We start from the raw sequence: 19796 nt of genomic DNA, 5'->3' as shown, positions 1-19796 counted from the left end.
TGCCTTTACCCATTTATGAGCTGACATTTCTCATCTGACCGCTGTATTTTTGGTGGCATTCATTTGCCCTTTCTGTGACACATGTGCCTTCTTAGTGAGACACCTTATTTGTGTTTACATAAAGATAAGGTGGAGTACCATATCTATTCTCACTGCTTCCTATACTTGTTCATTTTGTAGCCACAGGCTTCTTCTCTTCACATGATAACATATAATGTTCTTCATATTGATCACTGCTACAGTAGCCTATGTTGTATGGGTTATATTCTGCACAGGATATAATAACTGGCCACTGCCAAAGCTTCAGGGCACCTTCCACATGCCCAGACCGTTAGTCAGGCATCAAACCTTTCAGAGCTTTCCTGCTGCTAAAGAGAGCACCTCTCTGCAGGCTTTCAAAGATCAGCTGTTGGCTTGTGCTTTTCTATTGCTGGGTAGATGAGTTCCCTTGGGGAAAAATCTTCCACTTATTATTTTTAATGTTAACTTACTATCCTTTGTGGGAAAGTACATTTTAAGCTGGGAATATGTATTTTTGTTGACTGTCATGCAATTTTACTGTACTTCTAAATAGAAGTACACTTTTGTGTTTGACAGTTTAAAAGTTGTTTTAAACATTCTGAAGACATTTTTACTGTGGATAAACTGTGTTTAAATTACTTTTTGGGGCAAGTAAAATGTATTGGAGTGCTTTTTACTGTTTTATTTTTTGGGAGGAAGTGACTTTATATAATTTTATAAGTGATCTGTGCCTGGCATACAAGGCATCCTCTGATCTAGATCTGATGGACCTTTTGCACATCCACTAAACAAACCTCATCAGAACCACTAGATTCAAGGATTTAAATTTTGCTTGTGACATAAATAAGACCTGTTGGTGAGACAGATATGTATTTCAGAGAATCACCATGATCTGGAGCAGGTTCCCCATCTATGGGAAGCAGAGTCCATCCCTAATCATATTCAGGTGTAAACTTGACCAATGGATGGGGAATCAGAAATTCACCCTGGGTCTGGACCCATGTCTCTGATACAGGCAGAGACTAATGCCCAAACTAACATACCCCCATCCCCACATTACCTGTAGAGTCTTCCTAACTAACCTACCCTCTCCTAATAAATGCCAGTGATACTGTTGGGTTGGATTGCATGGCTAGGCTTATAAATGCCTTGCTGGTCATTAGCCTAGTAAAAAACAGTGAACAGCCTTTGACACTACAGCAGGCTAAGCATTTTACCTCAGCTGCAGGTAGACAACTCTGCTGTGGCTAAAGCTTGTTCCTCAGACCCTTCATCCTTTTCCCCAGGATCCCTTTAATGTTGTCCATACAGCTACTATGGAATGGGGGTTAGCCACATCTTCTGTAGCTGTTGGAGTTCTCTCAGTGGGCAAGGAAGAGCCACTTTTGTTGGTGTTGGAAGAAGAGAGCGGGAAGATGCCCCTGCTAAAAAAAAGAATGTCGTGCCCATCTCTGGGAAAGCTGTTGCTGCCATTAAAAATCCTGTTTGCCGTAGCTTTCCTGTCAAAAAGAAACATAAAACTAAACATATTTTTCCTGTTCCAGTTTCACTGGACAGCAGTAGTTTATTAAACCTGGCTCATGGTCTTTTACAGGCTATTTGACCCTTCTTTTCAAGTGGTTTCTGGTAAGAGAAAAGGGATTCCTCATTTCCTGAAGAGATTCAAGAAATTCACTCTGCATAGGAATGTGATGAGACAGATGGAGATTTCTCCTCAGAATTCTGATTCAGACTCACTGGAGAGCACATTATCTGAATATCACTAAAGGGATTCTCTTCCTGTAAGACTGTTTGTGGAATGTGCCAGTGTTTTCAGTGGGAGAACATTACGGTTTCTTAGTCCTTCAGAAAATGCTATCAGATTTTACTACTGGAATCCCCAAAACTTGCTCTCATCCCCCCAGAGCTGGCAGTATTACTGGATGTGTTTTTCACAACCTCAGGTTTCCCTGATAGCCAGCTTGCTACACCTTAGAAGGCAGATAGAATGTACAAAGTTCCTCAGTCTTTCAAATTTCTGTGGAGTCATCCCAGACCTGATCCCACAGCTATTGCCTTAGTCCATCCAGCTGCTGACAAGCACTTTAATTCTAATCCTTCTTCTTCTTACAAGAATGGTAAAACAGTTCATAGGTTTGAGGAAAAAAAGTGTGTGCTTCTGCAACTTTTATGTATTTATTTAACATTTGTTTACCGGGAAAGTCCATCTGGGCCAAAAAGTGCCCATTTTCAGGAAAGGCCTGGGGAGAAAAGCTCCACAATCGGGTACAGATATTTTAAATCACAACGTGCCATGTTACATTACAAAACATCACGTACACATATTTTAAATCACAAAGGATCATATTACATTACAAAATATCAAGGGCAAATATGTTAAATAACAAAGTATCCTGTTACACTACAAAACATAAGTGTGAAAAAATGTTGTAATGGGAAGAACATATAGAACATATGTTTCATAGTACACTACAATGAAAAATAATAACATGAGTTTGAGAAAATATGTGAGGAAAAACTCAAAAGTCATATTATTTATTGCATAGATTAGTATGTGAGAAATGAGACCTGAGACAATTTTAATAAGATATTTAAAGAGATATTAGAGATTACATTATGGTACTTTTCCGTTAATGGAGCAACAGTTGTGCCGCGAAATATAGACGGAAAAGTAAGGGAAATGTTATTGAAATTACATGCTGACTTTTCCGTCTATATTTCATGGCAAGACTGTTACCCCATTAATGGAAAAGGGTACTTTTCCATTAACGGTGCCAACTTACTCATCTAGAGCTCCTTGGTATCAGCCTTCACCTCAGAGAAGTAAAAGCCCTTTTTCCGTTAATGGTGCAAACGTACTCAGCCAGAACCCCTTGGTATCAACCTTCACCTCAGAGAAGTAAAAGCCAAACAGGAAAGGTGTCATCCCAGAATCCTGGGGGAATCCACGGGTGACTGGTCTCTGCGGATGTAATTTACCCTATTTAGATTGCGGGTGCTGAAAACTTTGCTTGCTGAAGTGGTTACAGCAGCATCTAAAAGACATATTTCACTTTTTTAAGGTGCACATCAATGACTAAACACATAAAATAATAGAATTACCAGCTTGACTTTGTATATTGCCAGTTGTTACCTTGCACCTGTCCAGATTTTCACAGAATGTCCACATTTTTAAGTCATATTTTTGGTGTTCGCTTCAAAAAATGTGTGGTTGTTTGACAGATCATTTGGGATGTAAGTAAATAATGACAAACATTGAATTTTGGACATTGCATCATTTAGAAAATACATGTTACATCAAAACCTGGTTTTCTATGAATTTTCTAAGTTTATACGAGGTAACAAGCAATTAAAATCTCTCCGTGATGTTGGAACTTTGTCTTTGTCCCAACTTCTTATGCAGAGGTTGATAGTTACATCCACTAGGCTGTGTTGTTGCATATGCACCAAATTGCAGACTACCTCCAGTATCTAGACTCCCCATGCATCCCTTACATAGTATAATGTACCGTAAAGTGAAATTACAGGCTGACTTTTCCGTTCTATGTTTCGCGCCAGGACTGTTTCCCTGTTAACGGAAAAGTGCCAAGATTACATGATGAGAGACAGTGAGGGGAAATTGAGTGATGCTTTGGTATGGGAGAGATGTTCATATTATCGTTATAGAAGGAAGAAGGATAGAGAGAAGGAAATTATAAAAGTGCAGTGTAGGGTGTCTTCAGGTAGCTTAAGTAGGGAAGAAAGAAAAGGAGGTAGAGGAAAGCTCTGCAGACTTGAAGTGAATGAAGTAAGGAGGTAGGAAAACAAAAAAAGGAGTAGAGTAGGAGGCTGGGAGAGGGTTGTGAAGCATGATCTAGTTTGAAGGGGGTTAGTGAAGTATAGTTAGGAGCAGGTCCAGGATATTGTAAGATATTCTTTTACGGAGCATTTAAAGCTGGGTAGGTTAGAAATAGTTCTGGTGGTTAGAGGTAAGAAGTTCCATTTTTTTTGCTACTGAGTACGAGTATAGGCTTTGTCCAGGGGATTTATTTTGGTTTATTTATGGTGAGTTGTTGTTTGTCTTCTGATGTAAGAGTTATTTTTGGAAAATATATGTTGATTAAAGGGGTAAGAGCTGATGAGGCTAATGGTTTGTGTTTGAGTTTATGTATTTTTATAAGTTGAATGAAGCAGAGGTGGAGGGGGGTGTTCTAGCCATCTTAGGGTATACAGACCTTTACAGTGATGGGTAAAGGAAGATGAATTAGTAGCAAACTCGGCAATTTTGTTGTAGCAGCTTTCAAGTTTGTTTTTTATGGGGGATTGTAAATTGGAATTGGATTAGAATTTGTAGAGTGGGGAGGGCAGGAGGTTGGTTTTGGCTAGAGTAAGTTTTGTGGGCTTGCTCAGAAAATGTTTGTTTCTGTACAGCATGCCTAGTTTTTGATGAGTTTTCTTAATATTGCTTTAGATGTGGAGGTCAAATTTAAGAATGTCTTCTATTATGACTCCTAATAGTTTTGGTATGGTGGACTAATTCATTTTCAATGTCAGTTGCCAAAACGATTTTGACAGATGCTTTGTCAAGGGTGTGAGTTTTGGGGGTAAATAGGAAGAGTTTGTTTTGGGGGGGTTATGCTGTTGTAAGCCAGGTTTCAATGGAGATGACAATTTGCTGAGTTATTTATTGGAAGTGAGTAAAGGCATTTGAAGAGCAGATGATGGTAGAGTAATCTGCATATTGAATCAATTTTAATTTTTAGAGTTTTGAATCGTCAGCCTCATAGTTTATTCTAATTGTGGAAGAATGAGGAAGATGTTATCTGTGGTGCCTTCTTGTGAGGAAAAATCTTCTTTGTGGTGGACAGTTTTTTCTATTTCTTAGGTTGATACTGAATCTAGTACTATGTTAAGGAGGTGTGCCTGGCTGCATTCTCAGAACCTTCCACATGATGCAAAAAATGAGATTTTAAATTCACATTTGGATAAAGATTTAGTTTTTGGTCTGTCTGCTGCAGAGGTTATCAAAAAATCTGATAAAAGGGGTAAGCTGATACAGGGAATCTCTCCTCCATCTCTAAATTTTCCAAGGTTTTTAATGCTTTCGTATCCAATTTTGGCAAGAAACGAAACAGTCTCAGCAAAATGCTGACAAGCAGATGTTTAAAAAACAGTGGCAGGGAGGTTCCAAAAAGAAAGCAGGATCACCTCCTCCAGAGCAAAGGACAGTCAAAGAAGTCAGAATGACTGTGTAAGGGAAATGTTTCCCCCTCCCACTCTGGCAGTTCCATATCTCTTCCAGAAAGTCTGAATCTCCTTATATCCATTATATTGATCACTGCTCCACTAGCCTTAGCTACAGGGGTTATATCCTGTCAAGAATACAACAGCCATCCATCTTCAAAAGCTTCAGGGCACCTTCCATGTGCCCAAACTGTCAAGCATCAGCTGAGCTGACTGAAAGTCAAGTTTGGGTGCAAAGTCCTTCAGAGCTTTACTGCTGCTGAAGGGTATGCTCCTCTGAGGCTTTCAAGGATCGACGGTTAGCTTGTGCTTTCCTTTGCTGGGTGCATAAGTTCCCTTTTAGGAAAAAAACTTAAAATTTCTTCATTTTATTGTTGTTTTATTACTGTCTTCTTCAGGAAAGTTATTTTAAAGCTAAAAGTATTTTGAATGGACTCTCTGGAGACTGTGGTATACTTTTAAACAGAACAGTCATTTTTTTCTCTCATTTTAAAAGCAGTCTAACTGAAAAATTTATTTTCTATAGAGAAATTGGTTATTTTTGTTTTGGGGGTCTGACGTAATGTTGTAAATGCTTTTTACTGTCTTTTCTGTTAGCAGAAAATAACTTTTGTGGACTGGTAATTTTTACCAGCAATTGCTGCTTGTCTTCCCGAGGAAAGAGGCACCATTTTCAGCTTGACCATGGGACAGACTACCGGTCCCATGGTCTGTCCTTCTTCCAGCCACAAAAAGAAAAAGTTAAGCAAACACCCTTTGTCACTGCAGCAGGCCAGCAAACTGCCTCATCCACAAGTGGGTGACTCAGCTGTGGCCATTTTTCTTTTTTACCTCAGACCACTCATCTTTTACTCCAGATCCTCTTGTGTAGAACCTAAAGCTGCTGTGGACTAAGGGTTAACAGTGTCCTCTGTGGCTGTTGGAGTCCCCTTAGTGGGCAAGAGAGAGCCGCTCTTGTAGGTTCTGAGAGGGGGAACAGGGAAGGTTCCCCTGTTGTGTCAGAATGCTGTGCCTATCCGTGGGGAAACAGCTGCAACCATTAGTAACTTAGTCAACTCAATTTTTCCTGTCAAAAGGAAACAGGAAACCAAGCATGCATGTACTTCTCCTGAAATTTCTTTGGATAGGAGCAGTTTACTGGTTCTGGCTCTGAGTTTAATTCAGGCTATTGCTCCTTCTTGTAAAGTAGTTTCTGGTAAAATAAGGAGAGATTCCTATTTTCCTGAAGAGATTCAAGATTCAAAATTTGAACTGGCAGACATTATGGTAAGATACATTTTTTTTTTCTCAGATTTCTGATTCAGACTCTGAGGATAGCTCATTGCCTGACTCTCCCTGTGGGAGTTTCTCTTTCTAAAGAGACTATTGCTAGAATGTGACATTTTTTTCAGTGGGCAAACAGTGAGGTTTTTCAGTCTCGTGGGAAATACTGTGAGATGTTACAGAAGGACTTTCCAGAAACCACACCCGTTCCTTCTCATCCCTCTGCTTTAGAATACATATGTGTTTCTGCCTGCAATTTACTTGATACTTAAGACAGCTGCCTCAAAACAGCAGATAGGACGTATAACGTTCCTCATTCTTTTAAATTTTATACACTGTTCCCAAACTTGACCAGCAGCTGTAGCTTTAATTGATCCCACTGCTGCTAAGCACTTCACTGATTCCAGTCCGACTCTTTCTGATAAAGATGGGAAAATTATTGAAAGGTATGGGGAAAAGTGTATATTTCTAAAACTCTTAAGTTTCTAAATTTTGATTTGTCAGGCTCGTATGTTAAAGTTTGTTTTAGCAAATTGTGAAAGTATGAGAAACGTTGGTACTTGCGTATTATCGCAACCAGATTTCTGCACTGCCATAATTTGGTATGTGTGTGCGGAAACAGGTTGCTTAATCTATAAAGGGGACTGTGAAGAAGAAAATATTACTCTGTCAATGTGGGGATGAGCCATGAAGAGGAGAAAGGGTGCGAGTTTGTACCTCTTTGCTCCTGAAACTACACAGTGGTGCTCCACTTTGCATTGCCTGCATTTGTCAAGACGATGTGAGCTACTGGAAAAGCGAGTCACCAAATACACCCTGCGACAATAGGAGATTGTAAATATGTCAAGGGCAAGGATTGCTGTTTTTCTTAGGTTAGGTAAAGTGCTGAGTTACACAAACTCCAGTCAATAATTTCAGTTAAGGTGCTACCAAAGTGTCCCCATGGCCATACTTTACAAATACAGATAAACTCAAACTCACTTTCATGATTACACACGTAGTAAGAACACTTCCCAAAACATCTTATTGCCGGAAAATGCGCTTCTTTCTGTACTTTGTGGCTGTCAGCAGTTTTTTTTTAATTTTGACCTGAAGATGTCTTTACAAATAGTACCCCCCCCCCAAAAAAAAAGTGACCAAAACCATCATTACAGGGTCTGCCTTTGCCTTCTCTGAAGGCTTCCTTCCACACAGTCAAAAGAATCCGTTCGTCAGAACAGCAGCAGGCATTCTAATTCAAGCACGCGTGTGTAAGGCACTCTGAAAACAGGAAGCGGGTTTCCTCAAATGTTTGTCTTCCCCTTCACAGACCCTGTAATGCAAAGCTAGTCCACAACAAATAAAAACCAGACCCTAAATACCACCTTACAGTGGTTTGTGGCCTCGTTTGTACTGAAGTATTCTAAATTCGCAGCCGCAAAAATCTGGTTGCGATAATATGTAAGTACCGGAATGTTTTATCTGCAATTTCTTCTTGTGAGGAAAATCTCCTTTAAATAGCTTAGTTTCTTCTGTTGCACAGATCACTACTCTTTGTTTTCTGTGTGTGTGTGACCCCGCTGATACCAGTGGCCACAGCCCTGGAAAAAGTATTATTTTAAGGAGGTTTTTATAGTTGCATTCTCAGAACCTCCCAGATGATGTTAATAATGAAGTTTTAAATTCTCCCTTCCATAGAGATTTAGTTTTTTCCCCGTCTGCTGCAGACGTGATTCAAAGTATGATGAAAGGGCAGAGATGATCCAAGGAAGAATTTTAGCCCTCCTTTTCCAAATTGTCCAAGGAATTTTCTATTTCCTCATCCAGTTTTGCCAAAAACAGATTAAACAGTCTCAGCAACATTCAGCTAAACAGATATTTAGGAATAATGGTAAGGGGGGGGGGGGTTCAAAAGAGAAGTCTTGGAACTTCCCAAAACCAAGGACAGTCCATTGGGTCTGAATGACTGTTCAAGAGACCTTGTGACCCCCCTCCCACCCTGACCCCTTTTTTTCTTCCAGAAAGTCTGAATCTTCATTTTTCTCTTTGGCCACAGATTGTTTCAGACAAATGGGTTCTGAAAATCATTCATCAAGGTTACAGATGGCAATAGTTGAATTTTCTCTTCAGTCCTCTTCCCCCAGATCAGACTGTTTTGTTTCCATGTGTTTTCTTTGCATCGCTTTTTAGACAGACTTTAGACTTTTCTTAAGGTTTTGTGTCTCTCCGTCACATTGTCAGTTCTCTGCCTTACCTTTTGGACTATCCACTGTATCAAGAGTGTTCACAAAGTGCCTAGCTCCAGTAACAGCTCATTGCAGGCTACAGGGTATGCACTTTTTTCCATATTTAGACAATTAGCTTATCTTTGCAGTGTTTTTCAAGGTGTCAGGAATCTCTGTCTTGAATGAGAGATCTCTTTCACAACCTGGGATTCCAAGAGAACATTCAGAAGTCTTTTTTGACTCACTCGGATGGGATTGTGTTCCTAGGATGTCAACTAGACAACCCAGTTTAAAGAGCTTTTCTTCCACAGTATAAAACCGCTATTCATTTAAATCTATTTCTAAGGTTTTCTATTCTGACTTATGTTACTGCAAGGGAGTACTTCAGGATTTTGGGTTTCGTGGCATCAGTGATTTTTTGATACTCCTGGCAAGACTCCACATGAGAAAGATACAGTGGTAAGTGAAATCTTTTTGGTCCCAGGATCAACACCCTTTATGTTTTCAAATTCCAGTCATGGGATTTGTCAGAAAAGAGATATTTTGGTGTAGACAACAGATATCACTGAATTATGGTCCCCCCTACTCTGTCACTGCTCCAAAGCAGTCAGTCACGATAGATGCTTCACATTTTGCTGGGGGAGTAGTTTCCGGAGGGATAAAAGTGGAGGGGGTGTGGGACTAGCCATGTTAGCTTTGAATATGGCTACATAGCACAATTTCTCTCTACAGGCAGTGGTGTGGAGGACAAGCTGAGCAGGACCAGGACAGACCCTCATAAATGAAAACTGGATTGGAGGTTTTTCTAAGATTAGGCCCTTCTCCTTCCATCTCCTAGTTGTTTTAAGCTATGGTAATCTACCCACATAGCTTATGCTTCTGCAACAGTGATCAATATGAAGAACATGGTACAGTTGTGTAAGTAAACTTACCATAACAGTAGATATTCAAATGATCCCTGCTGAAGTAACCACTCCCTCTCTTCATCCCTTTTGTTTTTGGTGTGTTTTTAATGCCAGGGTATGGACACTTCTATTTTGTTTTTCCTAGCAATGTCCTCTCAGGGCCAAGACTCCCTCTCTCAGTTGTCATGAAAGCTCTGAAGGGCTTGACACCTAAATCTGTCTTTTTAGTCAGGTTAACTCAAACTGACTAATGGTTTGGGCATATGGAAGGTACCCCGAAGCATCAGAAGCTGGCCGACTGTTTTATCCTGTGCAGGATAAAACAAGTATAGCTTAGGCTACTGCAGCAGTGATCATTCTAACATCTATTGTTATGGTAAGTTTACTTACACAGCTGTACTTTCCTTCCATCTCTGGTGCAACAGGACTGAAGGCCTTAGAGAAAAAAGATCATTAGCTTTTTAAATGTTGTAATCCAGTATGTTTGGATTGCATATATGATGCCGGAACTATTTCTTTATGAATTTTTCATGCGTTTAACACTACTGGTTCATAAAGGTACAGATACTTTACTGGTGTGGTGACAAGACTTTCTAACTGAGATTGCAGAAGTGATACCCCGACCCCATGTGCAAAATGGGAAAAGGTGTTGAGGATGGATGGCTGGATTTGTGCTGTGCCTTAGCATTGCAGGACTTGACTCTGGAGGTCCAGGTGAGTTGCCCCATGTGTTAAAGCAAGAGAAAATCACTGCAAATATCCTCTATTTGTCAGTTTCTAGATTTTTTAACCTAAGTGTTTGTGATGGGATTGAATGTTAAATATTTCATTGAAAAACAGTATTTTGAAGTTCATACTTATTTAATTATCATGAATAATTTCCATTCATTTTAGTACCATTCTTCCACTTCATTTATATGTGACTCTTCATTGTTTCCTGCCTGAAAATATTAATTAATTCATTCATTTATTCTCCACTATCTGTTTTATCTGTGTTGCAGGGGAGCTGAACTCTATCCCAGCAAGCACTAGGCATCAGTCAGAAAATTTATTTCTAGATTCCCCCCCCCCCCCCAACACACCAGATTCAACTATGGACAGTTTGGAGGATTATTGATTCACATTAATCATGTCTTTGAGATGTGAGAGGAAACTTGAGGATCAGAGAAAATTGAAATCGACATGGAGGGTGGTACACAGACAGTACAGATGGCACCCCAGCCAGGGGATGCACTGGAGAATTGTGCTTTGTATTATGCATAACATTCATTTTTTTCTGATAAAGCATGCACTGCTGCCTCTCAGCAAAAACAGTAGCAAATGTAGCAAGGTAATCAGATTAATACAGACTTATAAAGAGTATCATAGAAGGTAAAGAACTGTAGTGAAGAAACATTTTAATCGTGTTGCTCAGCAGTAGAATCCTAGAGTTTTACATCTCTCAAACAGATGTTTTTTTTTTTTTTTTTTGATGATGTTGATGGGCATTGGTATGAATATCTCAGCCTTTTTAATCTTTGATTTTTTTCCTTGATTTTTTGAAATGGCAATAACTGAATAAGTGTATCATTACACTGTGACAACAGAATTAGATAAATGTGACATTTTTGCCTTGGTGCTTTGTCCCAGTGCCTGCCAACCATCAAGCCTTCCACCATGATACTCAACTCATTCATCCTCATATTATGGATGTACTCAGTTCATTATGAGAAGAGTCATCCATTGGACAACATCCTCTAGGCAGCCATAAATTCTCCACATGCCCCTGCTCCCATCTGGTCCCCGCACTCTGTGTCCCACAAGAGTATACCTTCTTCCTCCATCCATGTTGGTCTGTATTTTCCCCTGGATTACAACCCTAAGGTGACCAGTTCTGTTTGTCCTTGGGCAATGAACAACTTGTGTTATGTCCACCAGAAGTTTTATGTCATCTAGGATGCAAGCTATGGGGGAATTTTCTCCACTGGTCTTTAACTCCACCCCTTAGCGGTGATGGAGGTACCCACATCACCACAGTAGCTAGCTGTGCTGCCTGCACAGGAACATGTGGTTTGGCGTAATGGTTAAGATGTTTACTTCACAGACACAAGGTACAGAGTTTAATTCTTAACAGTGAAAAGGAGACTGGCTAGACTTAAAATGGCTTGCAAGGTCAGCTTGCCTAGTACTTACCTATGAACGTGCACTGTCTCACATGTGACTTGTTAGAGCTGCTGACATCCTGGCTTGGTTAGCCACTCCCATATCCCTTCCAACATCTGTGGCAGTATTTCTGGGTTTGGCCTCTGTCTACCCCGGGACCAAGGTTATAAGATGCTTGGAAACTTACAAATCCCTCTTTCCAAGTGGGCTTGCTGGATAAAGCCATGCCTCAGTCATCCCCTCAGCTGTTCCAGCACACAAGCTATTAATCAAACTGGGGTCATATGGGGCACAGTTGAGCACTAGTGCTCTGTGTCACAGAGCTAAGTTGGATAGAAGTGACAGCTGAGATCTAATGATTCATTGATGAGTGTGTATTACCTCCTTCATGGTTATGTTACACAGCAGAACTTGAGACATGTAGTTCATTGTGTATATAGATTGATGTATCCCCTGACCAGGAAACATTGAATGATGTGCTATAAGAGTAAAAGCTCAGCTGGTTGATATGCAGTTCTTTTGATAAAAATAGTATTTTTCTGAAATATTCCTAATATGTACTGCATGATTCAGAATCACAGTAACACATCATTGTTTTCTTTTCTTTCAGTGTGGGAACTAATCAGAGTTACCAAGAAAGCCACAGTTTCAGCTTCAGCAGCCACTACTCTTGGGGCATATCATCAGCAATTTATCTTCCAAGTTACAGGTAATCATTCCCTTATTACTGTGGAAAGAAAAATTGATGCACTTTTAACAGAAAAATCACCTGGGGGCTGACAAAGATTTAAAGAAAAAAGTCTTGTACAAACAGATGTATTGCCTGTAGACATTAGAGTTACAAACAGATGATTATCTGATGAAATTTCTGCAAATAGCATGCACCTTAAAGGTAGACTGGAGTGAGTAGCAGTTATTGCTGCTGTAACATTGAATAGCTGGCTCAAGAGACTGTACTCAGTAGTAACTGTAAGGTCTCTGTCCTTCCTGATGTGAGTAACCGACTTGGCTGCACAGGATTTAATGACAACTTGTCTAAAATGTACATTAGTCAAAGTCTATTTTACACTTTCCAAAGTTAAATACACGAAAAGAGGTTGAAACGTCAGGGTTATTTATTTATAAACTCGAGAATGAACTTTAAATTCTACACTGTTTGCACAGTGATTTCATAAAGGGTGCTGTTTTCCCACCAAACCTGCAAGGAAGCTGAAATCGTGTGTGCAGAATAGGTGTCCAAACAAATCCAGTACATTACAGTCCTGTTGGTTTGACCTGAGTGCTAGGGAAAATCAGTACCACCAGAGTGGGCTGTCTAGAAATTGTACAGGCTGTAGGCTTTGACTGGGCTATGATTTCAGTTTACTATCATAGACGGTGCATTTTGCACACTTCATGAGTTAGCCCCATCAAAGCTGATCTACTCCAGTCCAACAGGATTTTCCTTCTTGATGATCCTCCAGTAGCAGAAGTAACTTTCTCATTTCTTTGGAACTGGGACACGCCTTTTATACCATGGTGATTGGTAATCAAGAACTCATTACCAGCCAATACGTGGAAGTTTCCCCGGCTAGCAGTTTTTAAGAATGTTCCCATCCTCCACACTGCAGCAAAAATTTAAAAAGCACATTATCCACTTTTATATCCAACATGTTGCAATATGTGTGTGCTCACCTGGAGTATAAGCATTCTAATGCCAGTGTAAAAAAATGATGGGGACATTAACTGTGGGCAGTATAGTTTTATCATACTCCTGTCACACTGCTTGAAAGTGCAGGAGAGAGTAATTGATAAACAAATCTGCAAAATAACAGAAATGAAGAAAGAAGGTGAGCAGTTTAGATTCAGATCAGAAAGCAACACACATGATACATAGTTTACCCTGATACTACCATGTTTACTGGCTTTTCAGTGTTATATATATATATATATATATATATATATATATATATATATATATATATATATATATATATACTGTGTTGTTATTTATGCATGAAATCGTTTTTGAGCTCATCTCCCTCTGCCTCCATTGGCAAGGGGCAGTGTAGTCCAGTTGGACTATTCTGATAAACAAATACAAACAAATAACTAAGTCAGTAGGAGGTGGAAGGGTTGTAGATAGGAGTAGTGAAGAATATGAGATCTGGCTTGGAGACAGAGAAATTGGCTTGGTGATTGCACCCTTGGTCATCAAGGAGATTAGGCATCTAGTCAAGTGAGAAAGTTGTCCCAGATTTCAGTGCAACTAGTCTCAAGTCTTAGACTAAGTAGAAGTTGACCAAAGTGATTACAAAGAAGGAAAGTGTGGATGCATGTTGTAGTGCTTGTAGGCACCTAAGATCTGTCAGAGGATAGAGCCGAGGTGGCAGCAAACAAGGTCAAAGAGGCAGAAGATGCCAGGAGAGGTAGTTAGGAGTAGCATTCTCAGAGCTGTTACCTGTTCCAGCCACCAGCACACAGAGGAAAGAGAACATCAGGCAGCATTATTACTGTCTGTAGCAGTGGACTAGGTAAGAAGGGCTTGTGTGTTGTAGAAGATGGTGGGAGATCAGATAGTGAAAGCTGTTTTTTGCAATAAAAAGGCTCAGAGGCTTGATATATGCAAAGAACAGAAGGGACATTGGTGCTTAGTGCTGGGTTGGAAAGGTACACTTCAGTGATTGTTCCTCAAACTGTGATGGTAGGGTGGAGGTATACTGAGAGAAGCAAAAGATGAGGGAATGGGTTTAAGCAGTAGACAGAGTGCAGAAAAGATGATACTACTAATAGAGTGGCCATTATGATAAACAGCTAATTTTCCTGCTTTTCTTACACATTATTTTTTTTTTAATGTGTTTCCAACTTTTGTCTTACATGCACACACTAATGTTTGGCAGGCTGATCATTTATACAGTTCTTTCTTCTCATCTCCATTTGACTCTGTGTCACATTTCATCAAGAATTTTTGCTTTTATGAAAACCCTCAAAAAAAAAAAAAACCTAAAAATCTTTTCAGAACATCCCAAGCCCCTATTAACTTAGACCAAACACAAAAACTTTGTACTTTTTCTACAAGTTAAGTTTAACCCTACAGATAAGAACAGTGCCTCAAATCAACAGCTGCACCCAGATGTATAACCTAATCTACAGTTAAGGATCCAATGCTGTCTTTTTTTGAATGGTTTAACTTTATGCTTATCGGATATGACCAGGTCCAACCTCAGCACCTTTAGAAGCTGTGGATCCAGGGCTGTTACTCCCACCCTACCCATAATCCCTGTCTTCCTCCAATTACCTCAGATCTAATTTGCTGCCTGATCAAGGAGATTATGTTTTCAGGGCTCTGATAGTTGGTCTACAGCTAAGTACTTTTGTTTTCTCTGCCTTTTGTGTCAGTTTTTTCTTACATCTTTCAACCTCCCCTATTACATTCCACTAAAATTAATATATATATATATATATATATATATATATATATATATATATATATATATGTATATATATATATATATATATATATATATATATATATATGCGTATGTGTGTATATATATATATATATATATGTGTGTGTGTGTGTGTGTGTGTGTGTATATCTATATGTACTTGTTATTCTTGGTTCCATTTACTTACATTTTTGCTATATTTTTATTTTTTCAATGTTTAGTTTGTTTGTGTTAGTGCTTTTGGACTTTGAATTTAACAAGATCATTCTGCATGATATGTACCTTGCCATTCCCATGACAGACAAAGTTCAGAGATTCAAAAAATATACAGCCTGCAGCCATAGGGTCCAATTGCAGGACACACACACTCTTTGTGTATATTGTGTGGGGGCAGCTCATCGTGATACCAACTGTGAAGCATGCTCCTCTTTTGGTACTAGGGCTATTCATGGCCGTAGAGACAAACTGGTCTTAAAACTTTTGATTAATTCACAACCAGGACAGTCCTCCTAGACTATAACTTTTTCTGCCACTTCTTCTGAATCTCCCAGCTAAGACATAGCAAAAAAACAAAGGCAAATCCAAGGAGAAAAGGTGAGAAAAATCTTCTGAAAAGTGGTCAGATAAGTTAGGAAACTGTCTCCAGTCCTTTCAAAATGTTCAGCACCACAAATTTCTCTACCAGTTTATCTAACTCTTACTCAGATCTGGTCATTGACCCCTCTTCCTCATTTTTTGCCAGAGCTGTGAATCCTCAGCCCCATTCTTTTTGCAGGAAAGGCACTCTGTGAGACCACCATCAGTAGCTTCGTCTTCCAGGTCCATTCGATCATTGAGGAGCCTTACAAAGGCAGATGTTGACTGGATGATGCAGAGGTTCCTTTGGAAGTATATTCAACTAGGGATTCTCCTGGCTCAATCCACACATTACGCTCTGAGAATGCCCCCAACAGCCCCTCCACTATTTTCTCCTGTTACAGTTCTTCCTTTGAATCTGAGGCCCAAAGGAGCATCCATGTTTGAGCTGACAGTTTTGTTTACTTCAGCTCTGACCATGTCCTTACTCTTTCGACTCTGCACTAGATAGCTCAGCTTTGATGTTGACTTCAGATATAGGGCAGGTTGGCTCAGGGGAGTCTTTCTTTTGTCTCACCCCATGAAATCACAGACTTAAATGACAGGGATGGTTCCCCAATATCCCCTCTAGAAAATGTCACCTTTGGTGACATTATGGGATTGATGTCCAACTGATACAGCCTTCTGTGAGGAGTCTGTGTTCCATGTGGCTTTTGCAGTTGACTCTTCTTTCCCTTGGGTGGTACCACTTGCTGACGCACTTATAGATCTGATAGCTCAGTGGGCTTGGAAGGATTCTGACATGATGGAGCCATTTCCTAAGAAGTTAGACAATATTTTGTTTGCATCTAAGGACAGAGCACACTGGAGCAAGGGTTGCCCTGTAGATACTATGGTTGTGGCAGCAGGCACTAAAGAGGAACTCTCTGAGGAGGGTACATCTATCCAGCCTTCAAACAGGAAGTCTAGGGCATTAGACATTGTTGGGAAAAGGACATGTTCTGCAGTGACTTTCACACTTAAAGTGTTGAACTATTAGCCACCATGACACATTTCCAGAGAGACTTAACTACAGAACTCACCAAGTCCCTCTCAGGTGACCTACTGATGGACATCTGGAAAACAGTGGAGTCCCAGTTGTCTGCTTTACAGTCTATGTCTAATGTATCCATGCAGCTGCTATGTAATGCATTTGGTACCAGCTTATCTGGATGTGATTGTGGGACTTTGCAGAAAGCTTCAGGACATCCTTCTTTAATGCTCCCATTGATGGCGCCATGCTTTTCGGACCAAAGAATAAAGAAACTCACTAGGAGGGAACAGGATGGTAAGACCCTTTCTGCTATTGGAATTTGCTTCTCCACATCACAGAGAAACTTTTCCAGGAATCAGAGAAGTGGTGAGAAGATGTGGTTTAGGAAATCTTAAGGGTTCAACCAGGATGCTGGTGCAGACATGTCCTCCAGAGGCACAGGGGGGAAATTTTTTCAACGGTCATTGCCCTTGGGGCAGAGGTAGATTACAGAATCAGGGATTTTGAAGTCTTTTTTTTCCAGTGAAATCTTGGCAGCACTGCTGAAGGATTACCTGATTGCCTCACTTTGGAGGATAGTCACAAGAGGCTATATAATTCTCTTTGCTTCCCCTCCCTTAATGAAAATAAAGTTTTTCACAGTACCACCCAGTCAGATGAATCCACAGCAGCAGAAGTTTTAAAGCAGTTGGAGAAAAAGAGCAATACAAAAGGTCCCTGTAGACCATTTAGAATCCAGAGTCTTTTCCAAGTTCTTTTTAGTTCCAGAAAAGACATGGGACCTAAGGCCAATTCTGAACCTCAGTCATCTCAATTAGTTTGTAAAACGGACAAAGTTTGGATGGTCATGGTTTAGCCCATTCTACCAATTTTGAAGAAGGATGATTTGGACGTGCAGTATAGATCTCCAGGATGTCTTCCACAACATCAAGACAGTCAAGGAGATTTCTCCATTTCTGTCTGGGAGCCCCACTCCCAGGTGTTCAGCAAATGCATGGCAGTAGTTGCAGCCTATCGCAGACTGCTAGGGTTGTTAGTGTTTCCACTCACTGTCCCAACCAGGGAACTCCTGTTGCAGGAACAGAATTTTTTGCTCCAGTTTCAACATCTGGGGATGACAGTCAACCACAGCAAAAGTAAATTGACTCTCACACAACAAACCGAGTTCATCGGATGCTACCTGAACATGATCAGTCAGATAAGTAGTCTCCCAGAGTCCAGGTTTGTATCACTATATTAGACAACCTTGCAAGTTTTTCAACAACCCTTCCTGCCTGCAAAACTTGTCATTCGATTGCCAGGGCTGATGGCTTCGACAATAACTTTAGTTCCCCCCTAGCCGGATACTACATGAGGGTTCTTCAGTGGACTATTTCTGTGTTCTGGTCTCAGTTGTTCTGTCCTCTTCATGCTCAGAACTGACCAACTGTCATGTACAAGTGTCACATCACACGGTTGACCACCACAGCTCTCCTAAAAAGTCCCTTTTCTTCACATCCCCTGTGGCCATTGTAACCACATATGCATCCTTTCTGGGGTGGGGGATCATTTTGAAGGGAACACTGTTAAAGGTTCATGGTGGAATATGGAGGCCAGTCTCCACATTAGTGTCCTGGAGGTAAGGGTACTTCTCCTAACATTGCAGGCTTTCTAGGACCCTGTTCCCAGGGATGTGATCTCTATCCAGACTGGCAACATGTTAGTAGTCTGATATATCAACAAGCAGGGTAGGATGCGTTCATATCCTTTATGCCAGGGGGCTGTGAGAGTACGGCAGTGGGTGATGTCTTCCCATTACTTTCTCTTAGCATTACATATTGTGGGAGCTTCCAGTGTACAAGTGGACAAATTGAGCTGATCCAGCATCCTGCTTCATGAGTGGTCACTCGGTCAGTGGCAAATCAAATCTTTGGGTACTAGAGTCAACCATGCTGTGACGTTTTTGCTTTGTACCTCAACTACAAGTGCAGCAGTTACTTCACCCTAACCTTCCACAGGGACAGTCACTGAAAGTTGCTGTAGTCCACAGTTGGCCCTTGGCTTTCTTTATGCCATCTCTCTTTCTTCTGATAGTTTGTTCAGAAAATAAGAAGGTGCAAGGCCAAAGTAATCATCATTTTCTGTCCCTGGCAGGTGTGGTTCCTCTTCCTCTGGCCTCATCTACTGTGTCCTCGTAGAAGTGGGACTGCAGTCCAGATCTTATAACTCACAAATCCAGGCAGCCTTATCCAGACCCACTGAAGCTAAACACATGGTTCCTCTAATTTTAACAGCCACCAGATGTGCCAGGCTTTCCACTCAAGTGTTTCATAGATTTGGTTAGCCTGTCAAAAACTGAATACTAGACAAGTTTACCTTAGCAAATGGAAGAAGTTTTCTATCTGGGCAGCTTCTAAGGGGATAAATCCCTTTTCAGCTCCTCTTCCTTCCACGTAAAGACTTCTTGTAAGATCTTTTCCAAAAGGATCTAGCTTTTCAACAAATAAAGTGCAATTAGCTGCTATTTCTAATTTCCGTATTGGACACAATCAGATGGCCATAGCTTCTGTAAAGATTTCAAAGGCCTTTCTAAAGGGAACTTTCTTATTGAGAGCTCCCATAAGGGACCATATCCCTTCATGGGACATAACTGTCATGCTTCCAGTGTTTCTGATGTTTTTCTGCCTTATTTCTATGTAAATGCCATTGTTCATATCTGCTTGATGATGTATGTTTTACTGGAGCTTTTCTCCCCAGACCTCCATTGAAAACGGATACATGTCCAGTCGGACTTTCCCAGTCAACAAATGTAAAATAAAATAAAAAAATAAATAAAAATAAAAAATCTTCCTTTGAACCGGCAGCTTCAGCAGAATTAAAATATCTTTCTTGGAAGACCATTTTTTGGTGGTCATTACTTCAGCTAAAAGGATTTCCGAGTTACAGGCACATTCTTGTAAACTTCCTTACCTGATTTTCCATAAGGATAGGTTTTCTTTGTGAAATGAATGCGTGAACTTTG

At 40.3% G+C, this 19796-nt stretch overlaps 1 protein-coding gene across 1 annotated transcript in view; it reads left to right on the top strand.

Moving 5' to 3' along the window:
- Positions 1 to 19796, top strand: part of NBAS (NBAS subunit of NRZ tethering complex) — a 3380746-nt gene that overhangs the window by 410957 nt on the left and 2949993 nt on the right. Inside the window, exon 9 of the mRNA XM_044064792.1 lies at positions 12369 to 12467. Within this exon, the coding sequence (XP_043920727.1) occupies positions 12369 to 12467 (99 nt within the window). The remainder of the gene's footprint in view (positions 1 to 12368; positions 12468 to 19796) is intronic.

Source organism: Protopterus annectens, chromosome 1.part0 (genome assembly GCF_019279795.1).
Source record: "Protopterus annectens isolate FY-2018-M chromosome 1.part0, PAN1.0, whole genome shotgun sequence".
Classification (NCBI taxonomy): domain Eukaryota; kingdom Metazoa; phylum Chordata; order Ceratodontiformes; family Protopteridae; genus Protopterus; species Protopterus annectens.
This window is presented reverse-complemented; position numbering and strand designations above follow the sequence as displayed.